At 39.3% G+C, this 24,601-nt stretch overlaps 2 protein-coding genes across 2 annotated transcripts; one reads left to right on the top strand and one right to left on the bottom strand.

The window, feature by feature from the left end:
* Positions 1-607: 607 nt before the first annotated feature.
* On the bottom strand, positions 608-6,081 carry LOC117472908 (rab5 GDP/GTP exchange factor-like). Its single transcript, XM_034118348.1, has 9 exons — positions 5,840-6,081; positions 4,680-4,866; positions 4,159-4,286; positions 3,297-3,448; positions 3,130-3,199; positions 2,884-3,019; positions 2,701-2,795; positions 2,086-2,342; positions 608-1,986 (listed from the first exon to the last, which is right to left on the bottom strand). Exons 2-9 carry the CDS (start codon positions 4,835-4,837, stop codon positions 1,573-1,575), a joined length of 1,410 nt encoding a protein of 469 aa, XP_033974239.1. The 5' UTR covers positions 4,838-4,866; positions 5,840-6,081; the 3' UTR covers positions 608-1,572.
* Positions 6,082-7,302: 1,221 nt separating this feature from the next.
* On the top strand, positions 7,303-14,347 carry cfap251 (cilia and flagella associated protein 251). The gene is made up of 20 exons (XM_034118350.1): positions 7,303-7,532; positions 7,642-7,782; positions 8,437-8,546; positions 8,633-8,741; positions 9,010-9,102; positions 9,195-9,272; positions 9,368-9,410; positions 9,564-9,783; positions 9,876-10,052; positions 10,134-10,384; positions 10,823-10,974; positions 11,095-11,271; positions 11,357-11,541; positions 11,653-11,767; positions 12,229-12,392; positions 12,492-12,582; positions 13,230-13,373; positions 13,506-13,734; positions 13,827-13,967; positions 14,060-14,347. Exons 1-20 carry the CDS (start codon positions 7,377-7,379, stop codon positions 14,185-14,187), a joined length of 2,904 nt encoding a protein of 967 aa, XP_033974241.1. The 5' UTR covers positions 7,303-7,376; the 3' UTR covers positions 14,188-14,347.
* Positions 14,348-24,601: the final 10,254 nt, after the last annotated feature.

Below are 24,601 nucleotides of genomic sequence, written 5' to 3'. Positions count from 1 at the left end.
GGCAGTGTTCGCGCTATACCGCCCTCAACTGGTCGATGTGAACATTACATTAAATCATGCATTAAATACATAAATACGTTTGTTCTCCAAGGGCAGTGCAGGGATTACAAAACAATGATAACGTTTTAAAAATATATATAAAGGACGAATATCTGTCAAAAATGTAGTTTGTGGAATGATACTGATAAGTAATTAAGAACGTGTTGTGCACCTTGCAAATCAAATGTTTTGTTGTTGTCTATTGGAATATGCTATGTTAAAAGGGTAGGCATAATAGGCAGTAAATATTATTTTGCATTTAATGCCCTTTTTGTTATTATTTACATTTTATATGCAACATTTCTGATAAATTAGGGATAAAATAAGGATCATTTTACTGGTATTTCTCTTTCTACCAGATAATTTACAAAAACAAATCTGATTTCTTATATTCATGTTTACTTTACTAACCCTCAGATATTCACAGTAAAGTGCATTATTATACAGCATGTTCAAAGTACGTATTTAGCTCCTGAATGGCATAAAATACATGAAATTGATTATAGTCAAGTGATTATAAACAGGATTATTATTCAAACCGTTGAAGAGCAGATACAGTATGTTACCATTAGGTTAACTACATTTTTATTAAAAAAAAATTGATATCACCAACATAAAAAATAAAAAGTCAAAAGAATACCTGTTAAACTTCCCACTCCAAAGCACCCCTCTCAAATAAATAACCAAACAGACACATTTACTCTTATAGTAATTATTTAAGAACTGGATTTAACCTGGTGTTTAAATACTTTACTTGTGTTTGAAGCAAAACCCTATAATAAAACTGTACTCTTAATGTCTTCATTTTTAAGAGTTGTCCGTCGAATTTTTTTCTCACAAAGCACATCATTTAACCTTTAAAGTAACCTTTAATATAATATTGGGTACATAATTCCTCATAACATTTACACTATAATTACTTCAGAAATCTTTTTAAAAGTTGTAAACAACGGAAACATTTAGCACACTAATGCAGATGGCAAAATGTGTTGCTATTCTTCAAGGCAGCATGTTGAGAACAGATCCACAGCTCTGAAAGAAATCATTGTATAACTAAATACACCTTCTGACTTGTAGTGGTCTACATCTGGCATCTGACATTTCCTCTGTAGCATTTTTATTTTCATTTCACAGCGGTTTACATAGAGGCACACTGGTATACACGTAAATAAAAAAGTGAATATTATATAAGCACTCTTGAAGTATTAGCTGACAGCTCCAAGTATTGTGTACCCTGAGTGCTTGAGTATTCATTCTGATCATATCCGTTAATACAAATTGGAATGCATTTTTAATGTCCTTCATCCTGAAACAGGATCCAAGTGCAATTTTTTTTTTATCAATAAAAACCTCTGTGTGCCCCGTGATACCAAATGCAAAACGTTTCCTTCAAAAAGTTTTCCTTCATGTTCAACTGGCTTCCAAATCCCGGCTTTCTGTAGTTGGAATGTGTGAAATATAAATCTGTTTGTTTCGTTAGTAATGCTGATTAAAAAGAGCTTAGTACCAGATTAGGTTTTTTTTTTAATACAACTAACAGTCTGTATCTTGTGGACCTGCATGTTGATCCATAAGCTTCAGCACAGACTCGTCTTTATCATCACCTTGCAGTAATGCATCATGAGATGAGGATGATAAAACCTGTGAGGACTCAGTCTTAGCGGTGACCTCCGTCTGTACCAGAGCAAACTGAGCTGTGGCCTCATCCAGTTGTGAATTAACAGCATGGACCCAACTCTGTAGCTGCACACTAAGAGAATCCATCCCTTGGTCGAGCTTCTCCTGTCTGCCTTGAAGCTCTTCTAACAGATGTTGTGTGTCACTGACAACCCGCTGCCTCTTTCCTGCAGAAGGAGCACGCTGACGCAGCATGTAGCCCTCAAACTCCTCCTGACTGAGGTTGAGAGCCGGTCCATCCAGCTTTTCGAGGAAGGCCACTGCACAAGACTAAAACAGGGGACAAAAAGCAAAGATGTGAGCATAACTGACCTCGCTCCACAGCATCCTGTCGTGGTCACCAGATGAGTCACTTTGCAATAAACTTACCAAGTTAGTGAAATAGTATCCACTCTCTCCTGCCATCAGACTGTGAGGAAGACCAAAGCGAATCACATATTGCATGTTTGAGTGTAGGCGGGGTGGATTGGCCTTCAGCACCACATAAACCAAGCCTGACAGGAAGTCATCAGCATTAGCGGGCTCACTGTTCGAGGTGGAGAGCGCTTCAAAGACATGCTGACTGCATTTGGACACACATGCAAGTTTGTCCTGAGGCGCTCGTTTGGCATCCATTTCAATTATGGCTGTTAAAAAATAAGAGGGCAGAACGAAATATCAAAGGCTAGCATTTCAGACCTTCCAGTGATGCTAACAGTATATGGGAAACCTACTACTTTCTCCAATGAGCTTTAAAAAAGGGCTTTTCCCAACCACATTTACGGAGTTATTGTTGGGAAATATACTTCCGCTCAAGAGGTACATGGAGATCAATACAAATACACTTAATCTAAGAAAAGGAACATAGTCAGTTTGTCCTGTTTCGCTCTTCCCTACCCTTCTCTCAGATCTGATGTGATTGTTATATTGATCTTCTCAGCTAACTATCCTCCAGAAAGATAATAAACATATTTCCCAAAGTTACGAAAGAGTCCTTGTGATCACCTGTTATAGCAGGCAGGAAGGGGTCGCCTGTGACTTCAATCTTTTTATCAGGGAAGGGTACGCTCAGCATCTGAGGAGTGATCCAGTTTAAAGAGCTGCAAAGTAAAGACATTATCGTCTAAACAGGGTTGTAGGTAAGAGGTTTTGATAAATCAACAAAGGTGATTGGTATATAAGGGTTACCGTATCCTTCTCTGGAGAGCCAGGTCCTTCTGTTCATCATCACAGCTGTCATGGCAGAAAACCCATTTGTGCAACCGGGTCATTATTAGCTTCTCTACATGCTCCATTATTTGAGTTACCTGAGCCTCAGGAAAACCTGAAATTAAAATAAACATATACAGTTATATTATTAAAATGTAAAAGTCATTCAAATGTTTTTGATTTCAGAATAAACAGGACAAGAAATACTGAATTAATCTGACTCACTGTTAAAATATTCAGCAAAGGATTGGTAGAAATCCTGCACGAGATCTGACTGCTTCTGTACCGGCAGATCCTGTAAAGATGATGAGAAGCCACTTATCAGAACAGCTCTGGCCATACAAAGAAAAGTTAAAATAAGTGTATTGTCAAACGTTTAAACAGCTACTTACATGATAAGCTTCCATTGTGTTGAGGAAGGCTGTACATCGGGACTGCAAGCGCTGTGAGGAAGGGCTCTTTAGTATCTTCAGGAAACCGGTGAAGTCCCCGGCCTCGAGGCTCTGGTAAGCTTTTAGCACATTAGCATGGCTTTCAGAAGACTCTAGAGGGATAAGAGGTGTATGTTATTGTTAGATAAATAAATAAACACATGTTAATATCTTAATATCATATTTGAAATGGCGTCAGATTTTTGAAAGACTTCTGGCCCAGTCACTGCTTTTGGTCAAATCTAAATTACATTTAATTTAGCTGAAGCTTTTATCCAAAGCGATTTACAGTAATCAACCATGAAGAGACCAAAAACCGCCTGAATCTTTCAAGCACATTAGCTTTCAATAAGAAAACCAATCTTAAGTGCTACTTCATTGGATTTAAATACGTCACCCCCTTTAAGTGCTACAAACAGAAATTAAAACATTTTTTCAAAGAATATAAAAAAGTGAATCACCAAGCGAACAAGGGGACAAAATTCACCGCAGATACCTTCAGAATCCTTTGAGGTTGAAAACCTGCTACACCTGCTATCTGCTGTGAAATATATGGTCTATGGCTCATGAAGCAGTAATGTTAAAAGTGCTGGTTTAATGGCGCAGATAAAAATCAAGTTACGTTTTTACTTTTACTGAATTTACTTTTTAGGATAATAAGACATATATATGAAGCAGTGTGCAGTCGAAGCTACACATTGGTTGCACTTTTATATTCTACCTTTGTTACTAGGTCTCTTAAATTGGTTGTGAGTAGCTTACAGATACTGTTTTGACTTGTTGGCAGAGAATGAATCAGAGGACACAAAGCAAACAGAAGTACCTTGAAGTTTAGGAGGGGATGGGCTGCCCCAAAAGAGTCTCCTCATTGTGTTGATACGACGTCCTTTCTCAGTGCTTTTCTTCTCCTCAAATTTGGAGAAGGTGAGAGGAGTTCCATCATTGCTCGGCCTACAAAGAATGACAACATAAGACCTCAAATCTGTAGACAGTTCAAACCAAAAGCACTTATGTTCCCTACGTTACTTATTTTATGTTCCAGTAATTATATCATTATGACATACTAGTTACCCTTACAAATCCAGTTGGTACTACAATGCACTTTATAAAGTAAGAACTTTACTAGGTATGGTATTGAATTTTCCCATAAATGTGTAATTAATATGTGAAACTGTTTTCTTCAATAGTCATTAAGGTCGTAACTATGACGTTTCTTTCACGTGTTGCTTTTAAGATGTGACTTAAATGACTGCTGGCAAATATATCAAGATCTAAAAGGCTCCTTTGAGTCAGAATGACTGTTTAAAATATATATATATATATATAAATAATATTTCTATTTACCTTGTGTCTTGCCTAGAAGCTCCAGCTATACGTGCTTTCTCTCTCCAGCACTTGGAGCAGAAGCCTTGCCACACAGGGTTTCCATAATACCCACAGGAATTCTTGCAGAGCAGCTCCTCCTGAGAAACGTGGATTCCCCTTTGCTTATCTGTCGACATTGTGGAGCTCTTTCATATACTACTTCCGCCTATTGGACAAAACATTAATATTTAAAGTTGAATTCAAGTTGTCCAACTAACTCTGTGGTTCTAATATAATTCCTTCAGACATTTGTACATATGTAAACTAAAACTTCAAGCTATAGCCTGGTTGTGCTACTAAACTTGGCACATCACCTCAGGCATCTTACTTGTTCATCTAGACATCCTTTTAGGACACACAATGCTGCAATTCAGCCCTTAAAACCGAGGAACACTACACTACATTGTGTCATAAAGGGATGACATTTTGTATTTTTAGCTTGAACTGGTTTAAATTGAGATATTCTGCTTCAATAAAAACTACGGCTTCTTTTATAAACAGCAGAAAACAACAACCAAAAGCACTTGACAACTAACATATAGTGTTGTGCGTATATAAATACGTTTACATTGAATATTTTGCTAAGTAGGCTACTGAAAATAACCAAATAGTGTGTTATCCAGTAATTGAAAAAAAATTGAGATTTATGCTCAGGCACAACATATTGATTTAAGGAAGATACATTTTAAGGAAATACTATCCAATAATGTATCAATGTTTTTACCTAAACATGCAAAGTTTAATTGAAAGTACGTTTTTGTATCCTTTCACTCCTTTTGCTTTTATTTCCTCTTTCTAATTATTTCATGCAAGTCCATAATAGTCCTTTCCTAAAAGTTTTCAAATGATTAATACTACATGAAAGCGTCAGCAGTCTAGTAAGAAAAGAAGCTGAAACTCAGGCTTACATTTCCTATACAAAACTGTGTTCATGAGTGTTGGCTAAATTGTTAGCTAACAGTAAAAAGCTGCCTGTCAGCTGAGGGGATTTGCGATAAGAACCAATGGCTGTTAGCTAACGCCGATTGGCTAAAGCTGACAACTATTGTAGTTAAATGTACAATCTAATTTAACTTGTGTCGCAGGTAAAAAGCAAATAAGTGTAATGATAAGGTCCAGTTATTGAAATGCCTCCTCACCTGTCAGCTGGTGACATCATAACTAAGTTAGCCGCTTCCTGATCGCAGTGTCGCCTTTCTGGTTTCTTAACTGTCACAAACTCATCATAAGTATGAAATGAAAACCATAATCTTCAGCCCTTGGTCGATGAGATGTTGTTAAATAAGAATTAAACAAAGGTAGGTAAACTTCACGGTGAACTAATTAGAAACGCAGACAGAAAATCAGCTGATTTCAAACCTGTGCAACCGGAAAGTATTGAGGGAAATAAAAAGTCAAGTTGCAAGCTGTGATCGACCAGGCAGCGTCCTTTCAAAGCAAAAGTATCGCAAAAAATTGTACCTGTTCCCTAAGTAAACACGATATTTTTACCTCCAAAACACGAACATCAAGTCAGCATCACTTATCCGTCAACCAAAACTATAGATATAGAATAAGAACACGTTCCGTAATCGCTGTAACCTGATGTCTCTCTAATTGAAACATAAAGGTATTTTGTTTTGAAAATCTGTACCGGAAATCTTTATTTGCTTTTGCCTGCCTTGATTTTTACTTCTGGGGTTGTCCCCAGAGCATTGAAAAGCCTGAGTACAAATTATTAATAAATAAATGAATACAATAACATCAAATACACATAATAATTAATAAATAAATTCACTAGAATAACATTGTTTTTATAAAAAAATAACAGTCCCGTGTCTACATTACACTCTAGTGGTCGCAATGCGTAACTACACCCGTGTCTCTTATAAAAGTTTTATATGTTAATGTTTTAACCAGAAGTTTTATTATAATATCGTATCTAGCATAACGGTAGTTTAAAAAAATGACCAAAACTGAAAAAATTACAATTATTTGTTTAAGTGTTTGCGGTTTGTAACTCTACATTATTAAATGAAAACATTTAGAAGTGCTTTTTTTAAGTTAACTACTGCATTCATTGTCATTTTAGTATCTGTTTTGATGACGTTTTTATGAAAACTTTTTGAATAATGTATTTTATCTGTCCATTCAACCAAAAATGCATCACTATTTTGTTGTTTTAAAAAGAGAACCATCATTATTGAAAGCTAATGATTCTGTGATGTGTAAATACATTGAAATAAAACAGACAAGGCCTACACTTTTAAAACTCTCTCTCACTCACTTGAGTAAAGCAAACTAAAGCCAAATCTTGAAGTCTGATATTCTTTATTTTATTATAAAATGATCGCGCTTTTAACTTGAAAGGAATAGCAGGAAACCATCCCTTCGTTCCCCAACCTCGCTACGGTAACCAGGCAACGAAACGCTTCGCAGGAGCGAGCAAAATTATAGAGATTGCGGGTTTTTTAAATCAAATTTACCAGCTAAACCCAAATAAAAAGTGTATGCGTTCGACACGAAGGAGGCAGTTGTTCAAGAGCGGACCTGATAATGTGTTTTCTATTTAATACATTTCGAATAGTATGTTTCGTATCACAAAAAGAGATTTCGACTTGACAGGACAATGGGAGACGTTCTCTAAAGTTGTTTAAAAAGAGAAAATAACCTTCAACAAGTGAGAGGTTAGTCATCATGTCAGGTGCTGAGGCTAAGGAAGAATTCACGGAGAGTTTAGAATTGAGAAGAGAAGAAACAGATGCTGAGATCAAGAGGCAGTCTCAGGTCTACACTGCAACCAGAGACACACTGTTCCCAAAGAAGATTACTCATAATGGAACTCATGCATTGGTAAGCATATCCTGTCGAATAGGTGACCTATATTTCTACTGAAATAAGTGTTTTTTTTTATGTTTACCCTCTGCACTTGCAGTAACAATTGCTTTTGCTCCTCATTCAGTCCCTAGAATGGGTATTTGGGATGAATCCTGCTTTGCCTGCCTTCTGTCTGCAAGACCACGGCCAACTGGTGGTCTTCTATGCTGGAGCTCATGTCGGGGTCCTCTACAATCACACCTCCAACTCCCAGCACATACTTCAAGTACAAAATAATAAACAGTTTACAACTTCATGGAATATGTTGAAAATGAGACGAGACAGCGTCCTTTAGATTAAGTTATCTAGGTAAAAATCTCCAATAGACAGTGGCGATGTATTTAAGTAGTTAGCATTACAAGTACTTATTCTTTACTTGAGTCTTTTCTCATAATGCCACAATCCAGATCTACTCCAATGCAGCTCAGAGTCTACTGAAATGTTTGTATTGTAGAGAAGATTCTAGTCTAATTATTGAGCTTTGTTTACTAGTTAATTTACAAATTAAGATTATTGCAAACATTCTCACTATTTTCAGAATTTAACAAGATTAATCAATAATAACATAATATTAATTAATTGCTACATTACATCAGAAAATTCTGCTTTCAAATTATAGTATGCATAATAAAAACCCAATGATATAATATATAATGCATTTAATTTGAGTATTCACCTGATAAATACTACATTATTTTACTTAAGTAGCATTTTCAATGTAGGACTCTTATTGTAAAGGATTTATTTTTGTAGTGGGGTATTTATAACTACCTAAGGATCTGAATACTTTCACTGGCTACAGAAATCTTTTCACAAGTATCATGCATGCAGGTTGCAGTGTTGATTCAAATAACCTTCTATGTATACTCAATTCTTTCAGGGTCACTGCCATCCCATCTCAACTATGTGTGTGAGTGAAGACAGACGCTGGATTGCAACAGCAGACCGAGGTCCAAAAAGCACAGTGATCATATGGGACTCCTACTCTGGGTAGCTTTTTGTTCTACGTGTATAAAGGCTTTTTATGTATTAACCTTTGCTCTAAATGGTAACCACATTAATGATAAATGTTTCAGCATTCCTGTACATACATTGTTTGAATGCCACCCTAAGAGTGGTGTCATGGCAATGGCGTTTTCAAGAGACACGAAGCATCTGGTAACCCTTGGGGCTGAGGAAGTTCAAGTGAGTATCACAGCAGTTAAAAAAATAAAAATAAAGTTAACAGTGTTGTTTAATATAGATTGTAAATTACACAATCCATTAAAAAAAAATGGAGACACATAATAATATCTGTTGTTATACAAAGTATCACCTTCTGGTCTTCATTTATGATGAAAGGAAATGACAGCCAGGACTGTTGACCTTCTTAAATGAAGCTCCATAGTATGACTCCACACAAACACCACCATCTAGTCACAATCTATTAACCATTTGACATTTATTTTTACAGTGTGTGTATATTTGGGATTGGACAAATGAAACAGACATGACCAACATGAAGCCTTTGTGGTTTACTGAACTCGATCCTAAACATGGTTTCCAAGTAGGTAACTTCTTTTAACAGTTTAATGCCACCTTATCTTAGATATATTGCATTCAGCAGATCAAATGTTTAAATGTTGGATTGTTTTTTAGGATTACATAATTTTTAATCCAAATGATAGCACTCAGTTGCTCAGCAGCAGTGAAAGCCATGTGTTGTTTTACAGCAGGGTAAGTCTTGCTTTTACTTGTTCTTTTTTAATTTAAACAGTTAATACAGCTGTTATGTGGTATGTTTATTGCGATAATCATCTGGTCTTTTTCAGACCCCTGGGGCTCTTCAATACGTTGCACTGAAGGCTAAAAGGTGACATGATAATCAAAATGTCTTAAAGGCTGCCATCAAATTATCGGAGATGTTTCTGACTTTTAATGCAAATCATTGTTTGATAAATATATATCATTGTTCAACATTGCAGTCTGATGATGCAGCTTTCCATGGATCTGATACTTCTGTTTTAACTCAGTCTTCTTCTGACACTTCTCAGACAACCTTCATGGCTGGGTCACTGAGCCAGTCTGTGTTCCACTGGAGCAAGCCTGAAATCATAACAGCGACTGCAGCAGGCAGCATTGTGGTGTGGGTTTTGGAGGAAGACTTAGCTGCAAACCAAAGCCTCCACACAGTCAAACTGATTCCCATTCAGGAGCACCCGATCACTGCTCTCACCGTAACTGACAGGTAGCCAGAACATAATATTCATAATGTTTTAGAAATGTGTCATGTATTTTGTCTTTAATGTCTCTTTGTTTGTGTGTCTTGTGATATCACAGCTGTTTCGTGACGGGTGACACTCAAGGCCACATCAACTTTTACGATGAAGAATTCCAGATTCTCACTTCGTACACTAAATTCCACCTGGATGCTATTGTTTCCATTTCCTTTTCCAAAGAGTGTACAGAGGGATACCTGGAGGACTGCACTGTGGAGGCGAAACCTTTGATCATCGGGTAGAGGAAACACAATCTATTATGTGTTCAGTCTTGATGTTATGTGTATCTGAATCCATTCTAACCTCTCTTTTTCTGCAGGAACTTTGTTGTGTCCACAGTCAGTTCTACAGTGGTACATGTAAATACACAGAATGGCAGACTCGACATCCTGCTACACGAAGAATGTGGTCCTATACATGCAGTGGCCTGCCACCCTGAGCAGCCAATCGTGGCCATTGGCAACCATAAGGGTGTTTTAAAAGTGTGGGACTCTGACACCAAAGTGATCATCTGCAGCAGGATCTTTGAGACAGAGAAGCAGATTCAGTGTGTCACTTTTGACCCTCAAGGTTAGCCAACTTGCTTACTGAGACTCTCTTTGTAACAAACACATGTTGCATATTACCAGCCAGTAGCTGCAGGAATTTGCCATTGTGTTTTGCTATGTAAACACCAGCCTTGTTGGGCGGCAGTGGCTCAGTCGGACTTAGCCTGGGAACCAAATGGTCTCCGGTTCACATCCCGATCAGGCCAAAATAATCTGGAGTGTGGACTGGTAGCTGGAGAGGTGCCGGTTCACCTCCTGGGCACTGCCGAGGTGCCCTTGAGCAAGGCACCGAACCCCAAAAGCTCTGGGTGCCGGCTAACTGGCTGCCCCTTCACTCTGACAGCTCTCCTATCCTGCATATGCTTCTGTTTGTGCATGTATAACAAGCCTGTGTGTCCTGTGTGTAAACAAACGGAGATAAATAAAGTATGTCTTCTTCTTCTTCCTTGTCTCTGAACAGGGATATACCTGGCAGTTGGCTTTGGCAGTGGAGCCGTTCACATATTGAATTCCAGGACTTTAAAAAGTGATCCCGCGGAGTGTTTCCATTACAGTAAAGACAGCATCCATCACATCACTTTCTCCTCAGACTCCAAGTATCTTGCTACTGCGGTGAGCAACGAAATACAATAGGTTTAAGGCTTTGATGATGTATACTGCAATAGTATATTTTCATCCTTATCTTCTTATGATTTCATGTTTGACATGTTTTACTTCCATGTTCTCTCTTAGGATGATGGGAAAGCAGTGACGGTGTTTCGCTTGCAGACTAGTAAAGGCTCTAAGCCTCATTGGACATATTTGGGCAGATACTACTCGCACTACAAGCCCATTAAAGACCTTCTTTTTGGAGTTCACCTGGACAGCACTCAACCCAGACTGCTCTCTCTGGGAATGGACCGCAGACTGGTTAGTCCCCTTTGTCAAAGTTGTATCACTGTGGACTAGTTAAGAGTTGTGTGTTTAATGCCACACACATCTTTGTGAATAATAGGTGGAGTATGACCTACAAAAAAGTGACGTGAATGAACTTCTCATCCTAAGCTCGGAGCGCATTGAGCAAAGTGAAGTGCCAACTGGCATGACTTGGTATCCACCCCTCACTGCAGAGCAGTTTCTACTTGTTTCCTCAGACCAATACAAGATTAAGCTTTTCAACAGCACCACCAAGATGTGCAGGTCCGTGAGATATATAGAAATCAGATGTATTTGTATTTGTCAAACTGTCTTTACAAATACTTTATATTGTGTTGTATGTTATATACATTACAACATTTTTCACTAAAACAGAAAGACTCTCCTTGGCCCAACTTATGGCTCGCCCATTAAGAAAACCATGGTCCTTCCTCTGACTAAAGACCCTGACACGAACTCATTTTACATGGCATACATCACAGAGGACAAGGTCAGTGCTGGAATCTGTATCTAGTATTTTCTAGTAAGTTAATGCTTATTTTATTTTGTTTGTGATCAAAATTAAGGTTTGTGCGTCAGATGTGTAAAGTATTTCTCTTAAATGTTTGCGTTTTATAAACAATTACAAGCCTTTTAAGAAAAGTTGTTGCTCTTGTTAGTGTTATTACAAATAATGTAATTATATTTGTACAGGTTGTGTGAAGTCACAAGAACAAACACTTCTTTTTTTTTACATGATCACCTTGCCAGCAGCTCAGTGTGCAAGGCTTTTCTCTTTTAATTTCTCATTCATTATTTTTCTCTGTTGCTTCTTGTCACAGTATTTGGTTTAGTGTGAGATAGGCCAGTTGGACATAAGAAAGGATGTAGATGAAAGTGGGTTTTTTCACGTAAGAAAATACTGTTACTCACAATAAAGATAATGCCACTAAAACTGTGTAATATTCCCAGGTTGGTCTCCAGATTTTGCCTCTGGACGGGAACCCCTACAAGTCCAATGCTGTGGTATGCCACCCGACAGGGGTGTCCACTTTAGCCTGCTCCTACGATGGCCAGTTTGTTTTCACTGCAGGAGGATCTGACGGCACTGTCCTGTCCTGGGAGATAAGCTTCAAGTAAAGTCAAATAGTACCAACCAGATAATAGAAGGAAATGCATTGTTGCAGTGTGGCCAAGTTTTCTGTTGTTAACTGTCTCTCTTATTGTGTCTGCAGTGCATTGGAGGGGGCAGCTGCTTTGGGAGGAAAGAACATGTTGCCCTTTTATGCTCTTTTAGAGGGAGGCAGAGACGGAAAGTTCTACAGGGTCCGTTGAAAGAGTTCCTTGTTACCTAAAATTGTGTTCACTGATCAACAGCTACATATTTCTCTTTCATTTACTAAAAGAAGAAGCATGTGCTCTGTTCGTTAAGGTGTAGTGTCATCGAGGTTAAAATGCATCATTTGCATTTTGATTTTGATTAAGAACTTGGTTTGTTGGTCAGTTTTTGGGGTCAACATTTGTAAGTTCCCTTATGGTTAACACTCATCTTTTATTCTGTTATTTAAAGCTCTGTTACATTAAGAAAGACGCGCTCAGCTTGCACATGTAATTTTCCAATCTTATAATATGTTCTTGCATTTTCCTGTTTACCATTTGTAAGAGTTTTACTCTTTATCAGTATGTTAGTATGATCTTAATTGTCACAGAAATGTAATACACTAAACAATTGGAAAAGATGGGTGGGTGATTATTTTGGACAGTGGATTCTTTAGTGGCACAATATTTAACACACATGCAACATTTACTATAAAAATGTTGTATTTTATATAGGGGAGCATTGCCCATATTCACACATTCTGTATATTATATATTTGGATTATAAAATGCCACACTATCAAGATAATAGCTTATACTTGCATTCATGGTATTATCCATAGATTCTCCGTTTTATGAGATTGTTCTGTCTTTAGGAGATGGAGGACCTTTTCTATTACTGCCAACTCCGTCATCAAGGCAATGACTCAACAAAGGAATGGCAGTTGTCAACCAAAATCCCCCTGTCAGAGGTTCCCTCTCTAATGAGAGCTTTGGCCTATTTCCCAACTGAGCAAGAGGTACAATGTGTGAAAATGAAGCAACATGTTTCAAAGGCGCATGTGATTCTATCTGACATGATTCATTACAAGATAAATGATTTACAAATAACTCAAATGTGGTAACAAATTGCTCATTCTATTTCTTACCAGATAGAAAATATGCATAACGAGGTCAAGTTCAGCAAGTATGCAGAAACAGGAAAATATGTGACTGACATTGACCTGGAGGAGGTAATTAAGCTGTATGTCAACCACCGGCCAGCATTGGGCATCTCTAACCATGAGCTTGCTCAAGCTTTTCATATCCTTGGAGACCCTGATAAGAGAGGAAAGCCTGTTCTGCAGAGACAGGAACTGCTGGAACTCCTACAGGCTCAAGGTATTCTGAAGTCTTTCCAGTCAGATTACTGTCACATTGCTCTTCTTCCAGTTTCTACATGCAAATTCATTATCATATATTATCTTTGACAGGAGAACACATGACAGAGGAAGAGATGGCAGAGTGTTTCACTACACTTTTAGGCCTCAATAAAGACAAAGAAAAAGGAGAAGAAAAGGCACTAGAAGCCAGAGGAAGACAACATTCTGGGCATGACAATAATACATCTAAGAGTATGTAAATGAAAAACCTCACTAACAAGCAGGCAATACTAAGAACTCAAAAAACAGCTGAAATACATCATCACTTTTTGCTGTGTGTCCAGGTGGAGATTCTGAGTATTCTCTGGAGGGTGCGGTCCCAGATGAGATATCCATGGAGACATTTACGGCTCACATAATGTGCTTCCCGTCCTCAGCAGAGAAGAGTGGCCAGTCTTCCCCTCCAGAGTGATGGAAGCAAGAAACGGTTTGCTCGTCTTAAAGAAGTGGTGTTGATGAGGAGCCTCAGAGTCTCTGCAACGCTTTTTTAAGATGTAGTTCAATGACATGCTCTAACAAATATACTGGAATGTGTATGTATTATAATTTGAAATGTGATAAATAAATATAAATTGGAAGTTAGATCGTCATGTCCAGCTTTGTCAAATATCAATTATAAAATATATATTGTAAAATTAATTAATTTAACTGTATTTTCCTTTTAAGAATATGTATTTAAGGCACATCTTGCTACTGATATTTCCGATGTTGCTTCAGTAACAAACTTCAATACTTCTCCAAAGCAATAGGTTGGGATATTCTAACAAATCATCAGCTGTACAGCCATTGTAATAGTTACACCCAGCAGATAATGACTTTGTTATGATTGTTCCATACTTTTGAAACACACCCTCTCACTCCCACACATAAAAGATTTATGTAAAAAATGTATGGACTATTATGGTATACTATGAGTCCTTACAACAGCTGAATGTTGACGTATAGGTGAGTATAACTTTTGAATGTTAAAGCCTTATCAGTCCACTTCTATATAAGTGTATTTATTTGGTTACACATAAATCGTTATGAATATAATGATGACAATATAATTCACTGACTTCATAAAGCACTACAGATGTGGTCTTTATAGATAGTGTCGCCGTGGAGTCACTGATACTCCATTGATCCATTGCTGTTTTCATTCAGGAGAAAGAAAGGTATATATCTATAAACACGGTAGCAAATACCACAGTAATCATTACTGTAGTTATTTTCAATGATATACAGTTCAGAGGCAGATATTGTATTTTTTACTCATTAACATTTATTCAACACAGCATATCATGTGTTTTCACATAAAAACACATGATATGCTTATTTTATATGATATAGTAGCCAATCAACACAGTATTTTACAAATTAACATACATTGGGTTTACAGTTTGAAAAACTATGACATTGAAATGTCTGTAATAAAATGATATAAACAGGATTATATAATATTCAATAAAAACCCTCTGATGCAAATGTGAAGTGCCTTTCTGCTTTTTGAAAACTTTAAAGGTTCCCTATTATACTGTTTTTCATCAATATATTATAGGTCTCAGATATATACAAAACATGTCTCTGAAGTGTTTGGCTCGAAATACCAAACAGATCATGCATTGTAGCACCTACTGTACGGACTGAGGCTGGAAAAAGGAGTCTTTCTTATTATGGTCCTTGGTCTTGGAATGACCTTCAATCAAGCCTAAAACTGATGGCACTTGTCTCTATATCATGTTTTAAATTGAAGTTGTCTGAAGTCCTCACCACCAGCTGCTCTTGCAGTAACAAGTAGTGTACTTTTTTTACTGTCCTAATGTGCTCAATGTAGTGACTGCTTTTTCGTCTTTTGTTTTCTTAGTTATGTTCTCCGTATTTTATATGTTTGTGTTATGTGTTATGTGTAACATTGCTGCCTTCTTGGCCAGGTCAGCATTGAAAATGAGATTTTATCTCAATGTTATCTGGTTAAATAAAGGTTAAATAAAAAAAAAAAAAAAGAATACAATAATCCCCTCTGTTTCAGCCCTGTTTCAAAAGTGCTGATTCTCTGTCTGTTACTTTAGATGAAAATAAGGAGCCACTCCCAACGCCCCTCTGCGAGATGATTGGTTAACAAGAACACAATGGAGCTCTAGCAGGAGATTCAGGTGATAAGGTAGGCGGGGTTACCTTGGTTGGTGTTTGGCTAATGGTTACACAAGCCAAAAAATATGACATCATAAAGTTGCCAAAATCTGATCAGCTCCTTTTCAGTCAGGTTTTTATATAAATGGATCGGGACAAAAAGTGAGCGAATCCTTTTTCCTGAAACTTTCAGAATATCTTTACACATGTTTATAAAAGACATGAACAAGTGGATTTTGCATAATAGGTAGGCTACCCTTTAAGCAGTCTACATTTAGCTGATGTTAATATTTCCTTACTTCTACTTAAAGGTAGGGTAGGTAAGAATGGAGAAACCAGCTCGAGTGCGCTAGAATTTGAAACTACGCAGCCGAAAAAATCTGCCCCTTCCTTCAGACTTCCTGACAGAGCCCCTCCTCCAACACACACAAACGCGCACATGACCAATGAGGGCACGAGATAAGTTTGTGCACGAGATGGAAGGCTGACAGGCAGGTAGGCCATCCCGGCTAAAATAATTGGTCGTGCTTTTTACAGAGCCACGGCTTCCACAGATGACATTTTTTAATGTATTTATTGTCAAAGCATTTCATGTATTCATTGCTATCGGGATGTTAAGAGCATTCCATGGAATATAACAAAAAGTGTTTCTGAAGTGAATTACCTACCCCACCTTTAACCTGTTAAGCCCGAGAGACCCCGGTACCGGGGCACTGCCGCAACATCTTGCAGGAAACAGTGGCTGAGGGCATGTTCATTTAATAAACTATGAATGTTTTATATCCATGTAACGGGAAGAAACTCATCTAACTGATCATTTTTATTTAAAAAAAATAATAAAACCCACAATGCTAACACTGAGCCTCTGAATTAGCAACGAAAAATGCTAACAGATTACTGCACCGAAATTCACTCACAAAACCTTATTATTGATCTTTTCTGCACATCCATGACATCGTTTCACATTGTGAGGTGACACATAATTGAAGGGTACCCTCATTATCACTCAATTATACGAAATCGCGACTTTATAAACAAAAACAGACATCAAAACATGTGGCACTAGGTAGCTAAAAATGCTAACATGGTTTACCTTGTGTCGTAGTCTGGTCCAAAGTGGTCTTCAATGGCATTAAAACGATAAAAACGCTGCTGAGGTTAATCCATAGGTTAATCCAATGTGTCTGTGTCCCTTTGAAATGATTTCTGATAATCCATGAGCAATAAAACTGCTTTTCCGTTTCTAGATGTCAGAGCTACAGTATAGGTTCGCCCTGATGCAATTCTGAATGCGCGAAGCCCCCACCTTTTTGTTGTACAATGTTAGTGAGTGGGGAGATTCCCCTTCGATTCTATTAGCTCTAACGGTCAGAAAGAGATGTCAATCACCAAAATCGACCAATGGGTTCCAGAGAAACGGTAAAACCCCCATTTCCACCCAAATCACCTCAGAGGTGGAGTTTCTTTTGCTAAACCACTCTAAAAAGGTCAAATGTCACTTGTTTTGCATCAATCTTGATACAGGGTACTTATTATATGTTGCACTTTGGATTCCTAAAGCTTTTAGTCTACCTTACCATCATCCAAGGGTAGTTTTCACTATAAATAAAAAAGAATTTTTGGACGGACACTATAATTTACAGTTTTTTACTATGTTCAATCTGAATTTTCATTAAAGGGCCCATGTCATGCTTTTCCGGTTATTACCTGTCCCCTTGTGTGTTATGAAGGTTTTTATGCATGTAAACGGTGTGCAGAGTCAAAACCCTCAAAGTACACCCTGTAGCGAGTAAAACTCTAACACAGAAAATACCTCCCCAAAACGCCTCGTTGGAGATACGTCACTGCCCATTTGAGTCTTCCATTTAGTTCCGGGTACCGCATGATGTCATGCGGTACCCGGAACGAAATGGACCAATCCCGAAGAGCTATGGCCACACCCAGCGGCGCTGGCCGCACCCTCTGCCAGCCTAACATTTACTGTTGGAAGCTCTGGTTCAGTTCACAATCGATCCAGTCATGCCAATGCCAAGGACCTGTTTCCTGAAATGTGAGGAGAAATCTGAGCTGTGTGTCCTACCGACGGAAGAACCACGATGAAGTCAGTGGTTGAAATTTCTTTTTAACACTGTTCCTTCAGAGGTTCGAAGAACGTTACTGTGTGCGCGGCATTTCACAGACGAAAGCTTCCAAAACATTGCCCAGTTTGAGGCCGGATATGCACAGCATTTGAAACTGAAGGACGATGCTATTCCTAGTTTGTTTGGACCGTTTGGAGCAGGGGAAGATTCGGGTACACAACCTGTAAGTTTGCATTGTTATTTGTGTATTTATCAAACAAGGTATCTACCACGACTGTTTAAATGTGTAAACATGTTTCGGACTGCTAAACCAGTGCTAACTGTGCTTACTAAGTTGCTAGCGTTTCCATATCAACTCTAATATCAGCAGATGGCCTTACATACATGTATCTCATAGCAGGAGAATGTCTGCATTCACACACGAAATACTCATAGACAGTATACTCCAGGTGATTTACCGTACGGTCAGTCGCGAAACGTAATTACATTATAGCTGGCGTTCCGAGCGTGTATGCTACCGAGCTAAACAACAAGGCTACTAAGAGCTAGACATGAGTTTGCTCGGAAAAACATTGTTTTTATGCCAGCTACAATGAATGTAGCAGACTACCCATATAAGATTGCAATTGTAAACATGTGCTTGATAGCCTAATATGAACCACTATCTGTTGTTCATAGTATAGTATAGCATATTGAACAACTGAACAACTAGCAAACGTAGATTAGCATTGTAATCCAGCTGGCAAGCTGACGAACATCAAACAACTACATTTATTTCACACTTCCAGCAGAGACAACGGGGAAATCCCCTCTCTTTGCCCGCTCACAGACTCCCAAAGGACGGCCTAGAGACCTCCAAGACGTGTCCCTGAAATGGGGACTCTGTTTATTTCACACTTCCAGCAGAGACAACGGGGAAATCCCCTCTCTTTGCCCGCTCACAGACCCCCAAAGGACGGTACATTACAGTTGGCTTTCCTCCGACGCTGATAGCATGTATAGCTAACGAGGCTAGCTATACATGCTAGCGGGAAACATTGTATTCATGCCAGTTACAATGAATGACCGAACGTAGCAGACTACCCGTATAAGATTGCAATTATAAACACGTTATTGCTAGCCTAATATGAACCACTAGCTTTTGTTCATAGTAGTTTTATTACACTCCATTACAGTTGCCGTTCCTCCGAGCTAACGTTCATATCATGTTTGCAACCAAGGTAAACAAGAAAGCTAGGTTAGCATATTAGCTGGCAAGCTTACTGTGTTGATTATATAGATGGATTAGATAGATCCACACTCCTACCACAACTACTACTAACGAATCTAAAACAACTAAGTTTCTCTAATATTTTGTGATTTGCATTTGATTTCGTCCAGCCAGATCCTGGCGGAAAATACATGACAGGGACAGGACTACCACACTGAGGCCTCGTCCTAAAAAGCCCCGGCTGCGATAGGCAAGATGCCGACAACGGGGAGGAATGGATGATATACCGTGTATATATGTATATTTATGTTCATTTTGTACATTTCTAAAAATAAAGTTTGATGGAAATACTTAGTAGGCCTATCCTTTCTTCCCTGAATTATTTGCTCCTATAACATATCATTCACATATAGCAAACCATGATTTGATTTCTCATCAAACAGTAGTAGTTTATTACAGGTAAAAATAACTTACTCTCTTTATATATACAGTCTATGCTTACTCTTCTATAACCAGGGGTGCACATAACTGGTACGCAGGTACGCATGCGCGGCAACAATCTGAAATGCGTACCGTCACTTGTGTCACAAAGCGCATTTGCGTACCGACGTAAATGGCGGTTAGTTCACCGGACGACAGAGTCGGTCTCCGTGTGCACAGACAGGGCTGCTGTTAACGTCGGTCTGTACAGCAGCCCTGCGCTAAAACAGCTGATCACAACGTTCACACGCTCCGCGGTCACGAAGCTCTGTACTCCACTACCCCTCCCCCCCCCCCCGTTGACAATCGCGAAGCGCTGTACTCCACTGACGCCATCCCCCCCCCCCCCTCCGTTGACAATCGCCAGAAGTTGGAGTACCAAACACTGACTCCAGGTACTCATCTGAGTACCTCACTGAGAAAGTTGTGTGCACCCCTGTCTATAACAACAGTTGTAGGTACAGTTCGGTTAGTTAGCGTATAAAATATACGGCTGTACCGACGCCATTATAAGACTGATGTTCCGAGAGCGAGCCGAAAAAAGCACTGTTAGACATGGGCGGAGCCTCTCTGGTGGTTGACTAATCAGAACAGAGTGGCCGAGCTGACCAATCGGAGCACACTAGGCTCACAGGGAGGGGGGGGCAAGAGCTCCAACGAGTCGTTTAGTGGAGAGAGTGAATACTGCTGAATACACATACTATACAGAGATGCTGTATGCGAAACCAATGTGAGTTTGGAAAATTGCACAGTATAAATCTATTTTAGTATACCTCAACAATGTAATTATGATCAGTGGAAATGGCCATGACATGGGCCCTTTAAAATAAAAAACATCTATATTGTTCTGACTCTTCTACATCCAACTCACAGGTTTATCATTACTTTGAGGAAAAAGAATATTAATTTAACCCTTCTAGAAGGGAAGATATGGTCATTTGTTCTGGGAATGTCATTTTCGAGCCTGAGACCTGAAAAACAGGCTCAGCTTAACAGGTTAAGTACCTTTTTAATTTATGATTTTTTTTTCACTTATAATGGAGTATTTTTAAATGTTCAAGTAACTGAACTGAGTCTAGATTATTGTGACACATTTCCAGTTGTCTTCATTTAGTGCTGTGCAACCTGTCGCCGGAGGTTTATTTTGAGTTGTGCGCATAGACTGTATATATAAAGGTTGGCGGGTGGGGCTGTGAATCGGACCAATCAGAATCGTTTCAGCACAGGAACTTCCTGCTCCGACAGAGAGGAGCTGAAGGCTGTTTTTTGCCAGCTGGTCGCTGCGACTCGCAGCTACGTCTCGCAGCTACGTCTCGCAGCTACGTCTCGCAGCTACGTCTCGCAGCTACGTCAACTATTTAAGACAACAACAAGTTAACTTAGGCATTTCATTACAAACAGCGAGCTTTACAAATGTCGCAACGGACCAACAGGACTCCACAGCATGACGTTGAAAAACTCTAACAGGGAGTCAGGCTGAAACTGCCAAGCCTCATGAAAAAGAGAGTTTTATTGTCCTAGCTTGCTGGCTAACGTTAGCTATTTGTCTGGCGAGTTACAGACAGAGAGGGATGTCTTTACGGTACAAATACCGGCGCCCTCTGCCGAGCATAAAGCAGGGTCATGATGAAGACTCGGATGCGGAGGAGCCTCCACCGGGTGATTGGCTAATGGTTACACAAGCCAAAAAATCGTTATGACATCATAAAGTTGCCAAAATCTGATCAGCTCCTTTTCAGTCAGGTTTTTATATAAATGGATCAGGACAAAAAGTGAGCGAATCCTTTTTCCTGAAACTTTCAGAATATCTTTACACATGTTTATAAAAGATATGAAAAAGTGGATTTTGCATAATAGATAGACATACAAATATAAAGGTATACCCTTTAAGTATGGGCTCAGAACAGTCTCATAATACACACATGCACACAGAAGGATTCACACTTGTATTTCATGATCCGCAAAAGGATTCACACTTGTATTTCCGGATCCACACTTGTGTTTTTCAATGCACACACAAATGTGTTCCGTTTCATGTACATGTAAATAAAATCCAAATACAGAAAAAAGTTTTACATATGTATTTTTGATCCACACATATTTGTTTTCCGTTTAAAACCGCTGCACCTGCAAACACAAACCGCTTTCTGCGCATGGATCGCTGTGCATTCGTGTGTGGGTTTTTTGAGACTCCCCTGACGGTCACCCGATTCGTATACGGTATATCATCCATTCCTCCCCGTTGTCGGCATCTTGCCTATCGCAGCCGGGGCGTTTTAGGACGAGGCCTCAGTGTGGTAGTCCCGTCCCCGTGATGTATTTTCCGCCAGGATCTGGCTGGACGAAATCAAATGCAAATCACAAAATATTAGAGAAACTTAGTTGTTTTAGATTTGTTAGTAGTAGTTGTGGTAGGAGTGTGGATCTATCTAATCCATCTATATAATCAACACAGTAAGCTTGCCAGCTAATATGCTAACCTAGCTTTCTTGTTTACCTTAGCAAACACGATATGAACGTTAGCTCGGAGGAACGGTAACTATAATGGAGTGTAATAAAACTACTATGAACAAAAGCTAGTGGTTCATATTAGGCTAGCAATAACGTGTTTATAATTGCAATCTTATACGGGTAGTCTGCTGCGTTCGGTCATACAATGTTTCTATATAATCAACACAGTAAGCTTGCCAGCTAATATGCTAACCTAGCTTTCTTGTTTACCTTAGCAAACACGATATGAACGTTAGCTCGGAGGAAAGGCAACTATAATGGAGTGTAATAAAACTACTATGAACAAAAGCTAGTGGTTCATATTAGGCTAGCAATAACGTGTTTATAATTGCAATCTTATACGGGTAGTCTGCTACGTTCGGTCATACAATGTTTCCCGCTAGCATGTATAGCTAGCCTCGTTAGCTATACATGCTATCAGCGTCGGAGGAAAGCTAACTGTAATGTACCGTCCTTTGGGGGTCTGTCAGCGGGCAAAGAGAGGGGATTTCCCCGTTGTCTCTGCTGGAAGTGTGAAATAAACTTAGTTGTTTGATGTTCGTCAGCTTGCCAGCTGGATTACAATGCTAATCTACGTTTGCTAGTTGTTCAGTTGTTCAATATGCTATACTATACTATGAACAACAGATAGTGGTTCATATTAGGCTATCAAGCACATGTTTACAATTGCAATCTTATATGGGTAGTCTGCTACATTCATTGTAGCTGGCATAAAAAAAATGTTTTTCCGAGCAAACTCATGTCTAGCTCTTAGTAGCCTTGTTGTTTAGCTCGGTAGCATACACGCTACGCCAGCTATAATGTAATTACGTTTCGCGACTGACCGTACGGCAAATCACCCGGAGTATACTGTCTATGAGTATTTCGTGTGTGAATGCAGACATTCTCCTGCTATGAGATACATGTATGTAAGGCCATCTGCTGATATTAGAGTTGATATGGAAACGCTAGCAACTTAGTTAGCACAGTTAGCACTGGCTTAGCAGTCCGAAACATGTTTACACATTTAAACAGTTGTGGTAGATACCTTGTTTGATAAATACACAAATAACAATGCAAACTTACAGGTTGTGTACCCGAATCTTCCCCCTCTCCAAACGGTCCAAACAAACTAGGAATAGCATCGTCCTTCAGTTTCAAATGCTGTGCATATCCGGCCTCAAACTGGGCAATGTTTTGGAAGCTTTCGTCTGTGAAATGCCGGTTCTTCGAACCTCTGAAGGAACAGTGTTAAAAAGAAATTTCAACCACTGACTTCATCGTGGTTCTTCCGTCGGTAGGACACACAGCTCAGATTTCTCCTCACATTTCAGGAAACAGGTCCTTGGCATTGGCATGACTGGATCGATTGTGAACTGAACCAGAGCTTCCAACAGTAAATGTTAGGCTGGCAGAGGGTGCGGCCAGCGCCGCTGGGTGTGGCCATAGCTCTTCGGGATTGGTCCATTTCGTTCCGGGTACCGCATGACATCATGCGGTACCCGGAACTAAATGGAAGACTCAAATGGGCAGTGACGTATCTCCAACGAGGCGTTTTGGGGAGGTATTTTCTGTGTTAGAGTTTTACTCGCTACAGGGTGTACTTTGAGGGTTTTGACTCTGCACACCGTTTACATGCATAAAAACCTTCATAACACACAAGGGGACGGGTAATAACCGGAAAAGCATGACATGGGAGCTTTAAATGTGTGTTTCCTGTATGGCGAATACAGTTGCTTTATTTATGTCTGTATGAAGTTGTTGTGAGTGTGGAGGGAGCAGCTACAGGTTAGCTTTGCCTAATCGATCAGTGCACTACGAAGCCAGTGCTAGACAGTGAACTGTCAACGGGGGAGCCCCGCCGGTCATTATCGGCCGATATTCACTCTTAATAGTTTGATCGGTGCTCTCTATAAAGGCCGAACAGGAGAGCTGGATCTGATCGATATGGACATAAACGCGAGTGAAGTTTTAGCGAGCTGCATGAGAAACTGACGGGCTGTCAGGAGAGAGGGAGGGAGAGAGGAAAAGAGGGGATCCGTTACTCCCGTGTTATTAGCCATATCCGGTCATAGTCCGGTAATTACCTGCTAACGGAAACTCTGCTACACAATTCTTCTTCTTCTTCTTCTTCTTCTTATTATTATTGAAACATGACCGGTAAGTTTCAAATTTGTCCGGTAAAATAAATTCTGTCCACCCTGCTCCGGACAGCGCAAAATGCGTATATGAAGTGTCATGAACGCAAGAAATCTACCCTCGTGGGGACGCGCTCATGTGATTGGCTTAGAATTGAGGAGACATCTGATTGGCTATAGATAGAAAAAATTACAAGTACGAATCGGGTCACCGTCAGGGGAGTTTCAAAAAACCCACACACGAATGCACAGCGATCCATGCACAGAAGGCGGTTTGTGTTTGCAGGTTCAGGGGATTTAAACGGAAAACAAATA

Source organism: Trematomus bernacchii, unplaced genomic scaffold (genome assembly GCF_902827165.1).
Source record: "Trematomus bernacchii unplaced genomic scaffold, fTreBer1.1, whole genome shotgun sequence".
Taxonomy (NCBI): Eukaryota; Metazoa; Chordata; class Actinopteri; order Perciformes; family Nototheniidae; genus Trematomus; species Trematomus bernacchii.
The sequence above is the reverse complement of the archived record's forward strand: the minus strand, read 5'-3'. Positions and strand labels throughout refer to the sequence as shown.

Bases quoted from the DNA above. Each gene is read 5' to 3' on its own strand.
- cfap251 (XM_034118350.1), top strand. From the start codon at position 7,377: ATGTCAGGTGCTGAGGCTAAGGAAGAATTCACGGAGAGTTTAGAATTG. The intron at 8,742-9,009 runs GTGAGTATCACA...TTATTTTTACAG, and splicing joins TTGGGGCTGAGGAAGTTCAA to TGTGTGTATATTTGGGATTG. The intron at 9,103-9,194 runs GTAGGTAACTTC...ATTGTTTTTTAG, and splicing joins ATCCTAAACATGGTTTCCAA to GATTACATAATTTTTAATCC.
- LOC117472908 (XM_034118348.1), bottom strand. From the start codon at position 4,837: ATGTCGACAGATAAGCAAAGGGGAATCCACGTTTCTCAGGAGGAGCTG. The intron at 4,287-4,679 runs GTAAATAGAAAT...CATTCTTTGTAG, and splicing joins GCTTCTAGGCAAGACACAAG to GCCGAGCAATGATGGAACTC. The intron at 2,796-2,883 runs GTAACCCTTATA...TTTACTTTGCAG, and splicing joins GCTCTCCAGAGAAGGATACG to CTCTTTAAACTGGATCACTC.